Source organism: Topomyia yanbarensis, chromosome 3 (genome assembly GCF_030247195.1).
Source record: "Topomyia yanbarensis strain Yona2022 chromosome 3, ASM3024719v1, whole genome shotgun sequence".
NCBI lineage: Eukaryota > Metazoa > Arthropoda > Insecta > Diptera > Culicidae > Topomyia > Topomyia yanbarensis.
Genome location: NC_080672.1, coordinates 96,225,831 through 96,238,346, shown reverse-complemented (window position 1 = coordinate 96,238,346; position 12,516 = coordinate 96,225,831). Strand labels below are relative to the sequence as shown.

Genomic DNA, 12,516 nt, shown 5'->3' with positions numbered 1-12,516 from the left:
TATGTATTGGCACTTTCGTGCCCAACCACTAAAACACTCCTTATTTTTTCGTCCTTCTTTCTTCCACGGATCTACATCAAGGTATTACTTCATGCGGGAGCTAGTTGTGCCTTCGTCGTACCTCTTTCTTCTGCTCTATGTCGAAGCCTCACTTGGTCAATGATATGGCTCGAACTTTGATCTAACTTTCGGCTATTCTCTTGCTTCTTGTCTCCATCTAATCTGTCACCATTTAGCTCTCATCTCAGTGAACCGTTTTGATGCTGATTTCATAAGCCATTTAGCTCCTGTTTCCTGTGAACTCACCCTACTCCGACTCTCAGTTCCTCAACGGAGGAATTTCTCCCGGCACCGATATCTGCTTCGTTGAGCCGTTTAGCTCCCAGCTTTCTCGAGATCTACTTGTATATTATCCAGCGGTGAACTACCCTACTCCGACAAGGAGTTCCTTGGCAGCGGAAGTTCTCTCGGCGTCGATGTTTCGCGAGTCAATTAGCTCCCATTTTTGTCACGATATAGTCGGATGGTAGTCCACGACAGTTAATCTACCCTACTGTGGATTCCTCGGCGGTAGACTTCTCTCGATACCGATATTCGTGCCCCGGAGCCATTTAGCTCCCCACTTCACCCCATTCTACACGATCTAGTCCCCGATGGTGAACCTAGCCTACTCAACGGGTCGACCAGTAGGTACTGTGGTCTGTCCAGCGATTCCAGGTGGAGCGTAGCCTCTGATTCACTGGCGCCCCAACGACCCACTGCTAGTTCTTCGAGGCGATCTACTCGCCCTAGTAACAATTCAAGTTTTATAGCACACTACAAGTGCAATCTATGTTTTAAGAGAGACTTCAAGAGTGCCATAAAACCTAAATTGTTACTAGGGATAACCTCCGGTGGTAAATCTGCTCACGAGTTAGTAGGGTGTCGAGGTCGGTCCGGCGATTCCGGTGAAGCCTGACGTCCGCTTCACTGGCGCCCCGACGACCCGAACCCAGTGCTACGTCGCGTACTACTCAACTGGTCCCCGGCCCTGGACCTAGTCTACGTCGACGGAGAATTCCCCGGCAGCGGAATTTCTCCTGAATTCCGATTTGTGGTTTCACGGCGACTTTCTAGCCATTGGCGCTACTTTGTTGGTCCCTTCGCCACTTCCTCTGCAGCTCAGAGAGTATACTCGTAACCACTCTGTTGACAGCGTCCAAGATATGCTCGTCGTGTCACATATCTTTCACAAATTTGTTCACTGTCACATCAGGCATACCCTTTGAACTTCTTCGAATCTAGGGCATTCGTAGACAACGTGTTCCGGTGTCCCTTGCACGTTCACACACTTCGGGCAAAGGGGCAAAGAAGCGTGTCCAAACCGATTCAATTATTTCCGGAAGCATCCATGCCCGGACTAAAACTGCGTCAAATGGAAGTTCACTTCTCCATGTTTCCTATATATCCAAGCAGACACATTTGGGATGAGTCGGTAGGTTCATCTTTCTTTCTCCACGTTGTTCCACTCTTGCTGCCATTTAGCCAACGAGTCCGCTCGGACCAGTCTCTTTGCATTTCGTGTATATCTCCGCTGGTAGCATTCCTTGTCCTCAGCCAGAGCGATACAGATGGGAATTATCCCGGCAATTACGCATATCGAATCGGACGATATCATTCTGTGCGCACTCGCGACACGAACAGCCGTTAGGCGATACGTGCTTGTCAACTTCATCCGGTTCCGCTTTGTGTTCAGTGTAGCAGTCCAGGCCGGCACACCATACCTTAGTATTGAGGATGAGATGCGCGCCAGGAAACGTCTCATGCTGCATCTTGCCCCTCCGTTATTCGGCATGATCCTTGCCAATACGTTAGTTGCCACGCAGTCTTCTCACATACATAAGCGACATGGCTGTCTTAATTTAACGGATCGTCGACCATCACACCCAGGCAGTGTTGCTAAAAGAGTGAGAAGCCAACACATCCTCCTCGTTCGCCTGCGAGCGCGAGACTCACACTGTATGCTCCCTACTGCTGTACAGACGTTTTCGAAGAACTCTCAACTATGTGGCATGGCAATCAGCACGAGCGGCAATTATGTTTGATTCATGTGAGTTATCTGCCTTCGCTATAGGCTCGTGTTTCACTCGCACTCTTGTCCGCTCGCTGGATATCAGCTCTAACGGCGAGTGGGTTCCCATGATGGGACTCCTCGGCTGAGAGTTTTTACTGCATGCCACCCATTCCCGTGTGCTAAGCACTCTTTACAGCTCTGAAGATGTTTATTAGAACAGCACGTAAACACTCTTTTAGCAACTGGGAGCGCTCGTAAAGGAGCGAAGGGATCAGGTAGGCATTCTGATGAAATCCTAAAACAGCGCAAGCAAAAACTAACTAAACTAACAGTGCGCGCGTTCGCATTAAATTGTCATTGCATACATACGTTATCTGTCTATACAAATTTATGCCGGTCGTATTTAAAGAACAAATTAAATTTATTTCATATTTTTTTTTAAAAATATGTAATCAAATTATAAGTGGGGTGTCTTAAATAAAACTTGTCTTTTAAGGGGCGTCTACTATAAAGTGCTCAAACTGAAAGTAATTTTGTTATACGATTTTGATGGCAAGGTGACAATGGACCTCTCGTTAAGGTTTATGTATACATTCATTTGAATGAAAAAATTTCAGTCAGGTAAAGCCACACATACGAGCTTTCGAAGAGAAGACGTTGAACCCTTTCCATGTCGAGGAGTGCCGCGGCGGACATGAAAACTCTTGATACAATTGTCTGAAATAGGAAATTCAATAAAAAAAATTTAAAAGCTAGACTCGATGAATCAGGAATCAGAATATATTGGCTCAAATGGAACGTTCCCCGTACATAGTCCTGATTCCTGATTCCTGATACTCGATGAACCAAAAAAATGTAGAACAGTTGGAATTTCGGAAAATGGCATAAGATAAACCGAAAAATAAAATTCGTTCACTGACTACACATATTATGCATTCTCATAAAAACTGTTGTTTTCGTCAAGAACAATCAGTATTACCGAAAACAATGTTGTTCAGTCATGTTCAAACCTCAATTAGTACAAATTTATAAAACTTTTTCTATATATTTGTAGAAATGATCTAAATCCAAGATTATGTGTATGAATAAGAGAAGCAAGTGAATCACGATAGTAGGAATTAGTTCAGAGATATTTCGTTTCTTTAGTCATTTTGATTTTCATTTAAATTCAGCATCTTCAAAATTTTCAGAATTCCACCAAGACGCTCAAAGAGAAACTATTTTCATTTAAAGTTTGATTTTATTAATCACCTTAACTATTCTTTACAATTTGACTATTAATTCGATAATTTATCATCCCACATCCATGCTTTTCGTCAAATTTAAATATTGAATCATCCTTTATACTATTTAATTACCATTGAAAATAACTTTTTTATACTTAATTCGGCAAAACAACCCATTCGGGAAAATACCAGTCGGCAAAACAAACCTGGACCCTAGTTAATTCGTTATCTGGGAAAAGCCAGCGTGAGAAGTTGACGAACAAGTAAAAATTACTATTTCAATGCTAGTATTGCTTGTGGCACAAAAACTCGATTCGAACCGTATTACTTAATATTCTACTAATAAATTTATCTTATAGACTGGTTAGTTCGGCTGGTCTGTCTATGAGAGTACCATCTCTATAACTTCAAATACATGTGTTTTGGCAGTTCGCAGTTTTCAGTAGCAGCTTTATTACTCACACTTTTAAAGTGCAGCGTTCAGCTTAGTGGAAAGTGCGCAAAATCATTCACTGGAGATTTCTTCTAACATAGTCTGCTGGCTGTATCAATTTAGGACTGTGAACGAATGCTTTAGAGTATATAACGCACGCTGTTCTTTTCTTACAGCTGATAGATTTGCTCTGAGTCCGTCGTAATTTGGAGGACAGATAGCGTATGTTGGAATTGGTCACGAAATTTTCAACAAATTAAGTGCTTATGTTTAGAAATTCACTTTATGAAGGTAGTCGATCTCCTACATGCATATTCTTTAGAAGCCAATGTTTGTTAATGGATTTGAATTTTTGTAGTGAACCGCATTAAATGCGTTTATCCCGAAACCATGTATTTAATCCGAATATCAAGCACAGGTCTTGATCGGATTCAGTTAATGCAAAATGTACCAGGAATGGTCATAGATGTATACTACCCATGATTGCATATTTGTCCCGTTTTCTATGGGATTTCCTATCTTTATGGGACTGACTTGCGATCATAGGCAGTATAAGTCATAAAGAATTTTATAAATTTTGTGAAATGAAACAGACCGCGGATTTGAAGTTCAAAGATGATGTCGTGCAGGGGTCGACGCGAGCCGCCATTTTGAATTTTGGAATGATAAAAAAATCAACCAATTCAGAAATTATACACTGAAAATATAAATTCGTAAATGGAAAAAATGATCGTGCAATGCACGAGTTCATTCGTCATTTTCTGCAACGAAGTATTTTCGTGCATTGTAAATAGTAGATTTCGGTCATTTCATTCACAATTTTTTTTTTGTATTTTGCATATTAAGTGTACATTGTACGATATCGAAATTATTTTTCGTGAATGAAACGAAATGGTGTTATTTAAAAAAAGGTTTGTGTGTATTACTAACAATTTATTTTCGTTCATCTTAGAAAAGTTATCGTGTTCAATTATAAATAATTTATTTTTATTCGATCTTTTAAGATCGATATTTATTTGCATGCCAATTTTTTTTTAATTAAAGGGATCGATCTGGCAAAACGAATTTTATTTCAAACAGCTCACCACTAAAATTTTCAATTTTTTTTATGAAAATTGATTTCACTCTTGTAGCGACTATTTAATTCGACATTTTACGAAAATTATCTGCACAAAACAAATTCTTAGCGATTTATGCATATATTCTTTCAGTGACATAATGTGAATATGTGAATTATGTGCCTTCAAAGTATTTGACAATAAAAATTGGATGTTCCTGTCATTTCATTATTTCACAAAAAATCTCAAACTTCAATATAGGTATTTTTGCATTTTAATGCGACCGCATTTCATTTGGATGTGTTTATGACTTCATTGTACAACAAGTGAACCGATGAATCGAGAATTTCCCGCGCCATTTCCTTTTCCGCTATACCAGTGTCAGTGTCAACCTCAATCCAGACGATACATCAGCTTCCATCAACGTAAATGTCCGTCAACGCCATGTCATCGTTCCATCAAGTTAAGTTGAATGCGTCTCTCGTTCACTCTTTCCGTACGTCAAAGCATTCCGTGCTGTTGATGTTGTGTGTGAATACCTCCATTTAACTGCATATAACTAATTTTGACGTTCCCTGACGTGCTGTACCGGTGACGAAAGCCAGACGTATTGTGCAATTCGATCTTCAAACAGCTGCGTCTTGGACTTTGTACATAAAATATCCGAATAAATTCATTTGCAGCATTCTTGGTCTATCAACGATCAACGAAATGCGAGACGGAGCGAGAGCGCTGGCGACTTCAAGAGTGCGAGTGAATGCGAACCCTTTAAGGGTGCGTCTGGATACGAGTGGGTTAAAGAGCGCGAGTGGCTACGAGTGGGAGTACGGACGAGTGGGAACATGGGCGAGTGGGAGCTAAGGCGAGTGAGAGCATGGTCGAGTGGTAGCAGCAGTAGGAGTGAGCACCAGTATGTGGGTGTGAACGAAAGAGTGGGTTTCAATATGTGCAATTTGAGTGGCTTTTGGCCAACTGGAACTTGCAGAAATTCTACCCGGCTGGGGAGCGAACGAAAGAAAAGCATGTATGGAGAACACTCGGATACGAGTGTTGGGCGCAAAGAGAACACGCGAATGAGAAATATAAGAGTTATTTTTACGAGTTCAGCAACACTGCACCCAGGTGCTCCAGCGCATGCATCGATGGGATGGATTGTCCCTCGACGCTGATCTCGACACGCTGGATTTGTTTTACAATTGCTGACCAGCACTACCTCGATCTTGTGGTGAACCAGCTGCAACGTGGCGTTAGCCATCCCGGTTTCCACTATGCCTATTTTCTCTGCCGTCAACATCTCCACCTCCTCAAGATTCTCGCCCGTTATCGTCAGTAACACTCCGTTGTACATTATATTTCAGAGCGTTGGGCTGAGTATGGAGCCCTGGGGTACTCCTGCCGTGGCCCTAATCGACCTCTGGCCCATGTTCGTCTAGTAGACTAATACTCGGTTCTGAAAGTAACTTTTCAGAACCTTGCACAAATAGCCCGGGACCCGCAATCTGTGTTTTGCCTACCTCCAGCGCGACAAGGCCCCTCCAGTGAATAAACAAGCGGAGAAATGCTTCAAGTGTATGCGCTTTGGACATTTGGCAGAGGCTTGCAAAGGCCCGGATCGACCCAGGATTTCCTGGAAATGCGGGGAGCCAGGCTATCTTGCGAGAGACTGCACGCAGAGGCCGAAGTGCTTGCTTTGCACTCCAGCGGACGTAAACGACCATCAAACGGGTGGCTTTAAATGCCCTGCCTGCAAGAAGACGACTGCAGGCCAACAGTAATGGAGATAACCCAGATAAATTTGAATCACTGTGATACCGCACAGCAACTGTTGTGGCAGTCTACGACAGAAACGATGTGCGATGTCGCTTTGATTGCAGAGGCATGTCAAGTCCCCCCTTATCACGGTAGCTGGGTGGCGGATAGATCGGGAACGGCTGTGAGACAAGTTATGGGAAGATTCCCTAATCAAGAAGTTATAGAATACTCATAGAACGAAGGCTTCGTGATCGCTGAAATCAACGGCGTCTTCGTGTGCAGCTGTTACGCTCCTCCAAGATGGACAGTGGAGCAGTTTAGCCTAACGCTATAGCAGTTAACCGAGCAGTTGAATAGTCGGTGTAGTCATTGGTGGTGACTTCAACGTCTGGGCTGTGGAGTGGGGATAGTAGAGTAACCGACACAAGAGGTTGCATCCTGCAGGAAGCTCTAGCGAAGTTAGACGTACGATTGTGCAATGCAGGTTCCGCTAGGACATTTCGGAGAGACGAGAGGGAATCTATCATCGACGGCACACTCTGTAGCCCTTCACTGACGGCAAACATGGATTGGAGAGTACACGAGAAGTATACCCATAGTGACCATCAGGCGATTCGTTAACGTTTCGGTCAACAGAACCCTTTTTCAGCACGGATAAGCATGACTGGCGAGTGAAAGTGAAAGATGAAAACTTTCAATCTTGTTAGGATTGTGACATCACAATACCACGAAACCTGTGCCATGCAATTGACCACCTCCAGCTTACTGGTGGAAGGAGACGCTCAATTCGCTACGCACTGCTTGTCTCAGAGTCAGCAGGCGGGTTCACAGAGCAATATCGGAGCCAGATAGAGAAGAGCGCAAGGCTACAATTCGGGAAGCAAGGGCCACTTTAAAACGGGAGATCAGATTTAGAAAGTCAAATTGCCACAAGGAGCTGTGCCGATAAGTAGACGCCAATCCCTGGAGTGCATTGCATTCCGAGTCGTGATGGCAAAAATTGAGACGCCAGTCGAAATGTGCCCGGATAAGCTGAAGATAATTGTTGAAGGTTTCTTCCCAAAGCACTATCCAACTACCTGGTCACCGATACCGTACGGCGAAGAAGAAGAAGAAGAAGAAGAAGAAGCAAACACGGACGATCGGTAAGTGACTAGCGATAAGCTCACAGAAGCATCGAAGCGCCTGAAATCAAAGAAAGCCCCCGGTCCTGATAGAATACCAAACGTGGTGCTGAAAGCTTGCGATCCTGGCATATCCGGACATGTTCAGGATGGTGCTGCAGAAGTGTCTAGATGAAGGCAACTCCCCGAAATGTGGATGGCCCAGAAGCTGGTGTTGTTGCCGAAACCATGGATGCCATCTGGCTATCCGGCCTCGCATAGGCTCATATGCCTGCTGGATACACTCGGAAAACTTTTGGAAAGAATCAGCCTTCACAGGCTGACGAAATGCACGGAGGGTAAGCCCAAACTGTCCAAGATGCAGTTCGGATTTCGCAGAGGAGCATCCACTGTCGAGTGGATGCAATTCGGAAAGTGCTGAAAAGGCATCTAAACAGAAGCGAAGAAGGGATCGATACTGCGCTGTGGTCACGATATATGTGTGAAATGCATTTAACAGTGCCAGCTGGGAAGCCATCGCTGCAGCGCTGCACAGAATGAGGGTTCTGGACTATCTTTGCCAGATCCTGAAGAGCTACTTGCAGAACAGAGTGAGAGACAAACAAAGGGCGGAAGTCATTGCGAGTCATAGCGGGCGTTCCTCAGGGCTCCATTCTCGGTCCAACTCTTTGGAACGGGATGTACGATGGGGTCTTTGCACTGCGACTAGCCAGGAAAGTGAAAATCGTAGGTTTCGCGGACGACGTTTTACTAACGGTGATGGGTGAGACACTTTAAGAAGGGGAGGTGTCTGTGATGGAGACAATGGGCGCGGTCGAGAAATGGTTGAACGGGATCAAGCTGCAGATAGCTCACCACAAGACAGAGGTGTTGTTGCTCAACAACTGTAAAGCGGTTCAGTGGATGCAGATCGATGTGTGAGGGCACATGATTGCATCACTACGCCTGTGAAAAATCGGCGATGGCAACGAACGCAATAGCGAAAATAATACCAAACGTCGGCGGCCCGAGAAGCAGCACGAGACGTCGGCCATCTACTATCTGTCATCGATACTCCGATATGGGGTTCCTGCCTGAGGTGCTGCGCTGAAAACCAAGCGGAACCGTGAAAAGCTGAACAGGACATTCTGGGTAATGTCCGTACGAGTCGCGAGTGCTTACAGATTAATATCGTCGGAGGCAGTATGCGTTTTCGCCGGGATGATTCCCATTTGCATCACACTGGCGGAGGACGTGGAATGCTACCAGCTGAGTAATGCACGTAACGCAAGGGGACAGGCAGCAGAAGTGGGATGCGGGGAAAGGAAGGTGGACCCACCGACTCATCCCATATGTGTCGGCTTGGGTGCATAGGAAGCATGGAGAGGTGAACTTCCATTTAACGCAGTTTTTGTCCAGGCACGAATGCTTCCGGAAGTACCTGCATCGGTTCGGACATACTTCGTCACACTTTTGCCTGGAGTGTATGGACGTGCAAGAGAATCCGTGCTATGTGAATGCCCTAGGTTCGAAGAAGTATCATTGGAAAGATGTGCCACGACGAGCGTACCTGGGACGCTGTCAATAGAGTGGTTACGAGTATACTCTTCGAGCTGCAGAGGAAGTGGCGAAGGGACCAACAAAGTATCGCCATTGGTTAGAAAGCCACCGTGAAACCACAAATCGGGATTCGAGAAATTTTGACGCCGGAAACTTTCCGACGGTGTAGACTAGGTCCATCGCCGGGGACCAGTTGAGTAGTACGTGACGTAGCACTGGGTTCGGGTCGTCGGGGCACCAATAAACCGGATGTTAAGGTTCACCGGGATCGCCGGATCGACCTCGACTCGTGAGTAGGCTAGATCCAACGCAGGGGATTAGACCGAGTAGACCGCGTCGATAAGCTAGGAGCGGGTCGCTGGGGCGCCAGTGAACCGGAAGCTATGCTCCACTCGGAATCGCTGGATGGACCTCAGCACCTACTGGCTGGTCCGTTGAGTAGGCTAGATGCACCGCCGGGAACTAGATCGAGTAGATCGGGACGAAGCGGGGAGCTAAATGGCTCACGGAAATGAACATCGGTATCGGGAGAAATCTGCCGCTCGGCTTCGAGAGAGCCTCTCTCGCCCGGGAATTCTCCGTCGGAGTAGGCTAGATCCATCGTAGGGGACTAGACCGTGTAATTCGCAAACAAGTAAGAGTGGGAGCTGAATGGCTCATAGGGGAAGCTTGTGCATTAAGGAGCCCAAGGGCTCAAGAAATTGTGGTGCTGAAAATAAAGAACAATCGGTACCGGGAGAACTTCCTTCGCCGGGGAACTCTCCATCGGCGTAAGCTACATTGACCGTCGGAGACCGCCAGTCTCAGGTCGTCAGGGCACCAGCGAACTGGACGCCCTGTTCCACTGGAATCGCCGAACTGACCTTGTTACGGTGATTCCCAGCAGCCCCTCGAGTGCCCCTCGGCCACGTGAATGAGCGGCGCGGTAACTGTTTCTCTACCACGAGCTCTTGGACGGAGAAATAGATGAGATAAGTCAAAAGTAGGGTTGACGTTTATGGACATGCGTTTCGGAGTATTTTGAAGTTTATAACATGCGCTTCGGAGTATTTTGAAGTTTATTGTTGGTTAGCTGTAAAAGAGGTAGTGATGACCGACATGCGCAACGTCTACTCTGGCGTGAGGATCCAACGCAGATGCCCCGCAAATATTTGATGGATGTAGCCACGTTTGGGGTAACGTTCTCACCGTGTTCAGCGCAATTCGTAAAAAATCGAAACGCCGAAGAACACATACAGGAGTATCCAGATGCGGCCGATGCCTTAATTCTAAAGCACTATGTCGACGATTATTTGGACAGTGCGGATAGTGTCGACGAAGCGGTGAAGATAGCACTTGAAATCAGACACGTCCATTCTCTCGGTGGTTTCCATTTACGGAACTGATTGTCAAACTCAAAGGAGGTTCTTGCACAGGTCGGGGAGAACAACACAGCAAACCAGAAGTGTTGTCTTTTTGACAAGAACCAATGCTTGGGATGTTTTGGAGGCCAGAAGAAGACGTGTTCACATTTTCACCAACACAAGCACTTGAAGCGGACCATCCCACAATACGACAAGCACTACAGGTCGTGATGAGTCCGTTTGACCCTGCTGGATTACTAACGGTAAGATCCTGATCCAGGAGTTGTGGAGAGCCAAAATCGATTGGGATCAGCCGATCCTGATGAAGCTGAAGGAAAAATGGACGAGGTGGAGCGATTTGTTTCAGTACCTAGATCAACTTCATATTCCTCGCTGTTATTTTCCCCATCGTACGCTGAAGAATCTAGTGACACTACAACTAAAGATTTTTGTGGATGCCAGTGAGGAAGCGTACGCGTGCGTAGCGTATTTACGGACAGAGCTCCCGGACGGTGTGGAAATAGTACTTATTAGTGGTGAACCGAAAGTAGCCCCTCTGAAGGCACTATCCATTCCAAGGTTGGAGCTAATGGCGGCGGTAATCGGAGTTCGTCTACGGAAAACAATTCTTAACAGACATTCGCTGAAAATCGACAGGGTCGTCATGTGGACTGATTCTAAGACTGTGCTTGCGTGGATTAACTCGGACCATCGAAGATATCGACAATTCGTCGCATGTCGCGTCGGAGAGATTATGTCTAAATCGGAAGTGGAGGATTGGCGATGGGTGTCGAGTAAGGAGAATCCTGCGGATTTAGCAACCAAGTAGGGGAGAGGTCCTTCCATATCGCCCAGCAGTCAATGGTTCAGAAGTCAACAGTTTCTACGTCAGCCGGAGAACCAATGACCCGGCGGGGTTGCGCCAACGGATGTAACAACAGACGAAGAATTACGGACATAGTGAAGTGAACAAGAATTCTGTATTCGATTGGGAGCGGTTTTCCAACTGGAAACGTTTTCAACGTACAGTGGCATATGTTCTTCGGTATCGACCGGTTCTACGGCAGAAGGTGAAAAAGGAAACAGAGCCGCATGGTCCGTTCACGCAACAAGAGTTAGCACTTTCGGAGACAATCATCTTCCGAAGCGTCCAAAGAGAGGAGTATCCCGACGAAGCAGCTATTCTCACTAGTGTTCGTAATATGCGGAAATTAAGACACCAGGAGCTTAAACTAGAGCTTACCAGTAAGATCAGAAAACTGTCGCCGTTCATGGACGAGTTTGGAGTAATACGTGCTGAGACGCGGATTTCTGAGGCTACGTTCGCTGCCCATGATACCAGATTCCCAATCATTTTGCCAAAGGACCATAAAGTCACCCGGCTGGTGATTAAGTGCTATTATCAGAGATTTCTTCATGCCAACAACGAAACGATCGTCAACGAGATTAGGCAGCGCTTCCATGTGTCCACTTGGCGTACGGTGGTTCGCAAAATATCCAGAGGATGGCTCCTGTGTAAACTTAAAAGAGCTGCTTCTGTAGTTCCCCGAATGGCTCCCTTGCCGGCGGCAAGATTGAAGGCGTTTGAGCGATCGTTCTCCTACGTAGGAATCGACTATTTTGGACCAATCGCCATCCGAGTCAATCGCAGCAACGTGAAGAAATGGGTCGCTTCGTTCACGTGCCTCACAACGCGTGCAGTTCATCTCTGTCCACACGCTGACGACCGAGTCCTGCAAGCAAGCAATTCGACGGTTCATTGGACGTAGAGGTGCCCCCGTGGAGATACATAGCGATCGTGGGACGAACTTCGTGTGGACGAACAACGAGTTGCGCAGGGAGATGCAGGGCATTGATGGCTCACCGAAACTTTCACAAACACTAATACCCGTTGGGTGTTCAATCCTCCTGCTGCGCCACACATGGGAGGAGCATGGGAGCGATTGGTGAGGTCCGTTAAAATGGCTCTTTCAGCAATGTATACGTCC

The 12,516-nt window shown here is 46.1% G+C and overlaps 1 protein-coding gene across 1 annotated transcript; it reads left to right on the top strand.

Moving 5' to 3' along the window:
- The first annotated feature begins 11,389 nt into the window (after nucleotides 1-11,389).
- LOC131687085 (uncharacterized) lies at nucleotides 11,390-12,297 on the top strand. Its single transcript, XM_058971126.1, has 2 exons — nucleotides 11,390-11,459; nucleotides 11,558-12,297. Exons 1-2 carry the CDS (start codon nucleotides 11,390-11,392, stop codon nucleotides 12,295-12,297), a joined length of 810 nt encoding a protein of 269 aa, XP_058827109.1.
- The last annotated feature ends 219 nt before the right edge of the window (nucleotides 12,298-12,516 follow it).

Excerpts from the sequence above, each read along its gene's own strand:
- LOC131687085 (XM_058971126.1), top strand. The coding sequence starts at position 11,390 with ATGGTTCAGAAGTCAACAGTTTCTACGTCAGCCGGAGAACCAATGACC. Across the intron at positions 11,460-11,557 it reads GCGGGGTTGCGCCAACGGAT|TGGCATATGTTCTTCGGTAT; the intron begins GTAACAACAGAC and ends TTCAACGTACAG.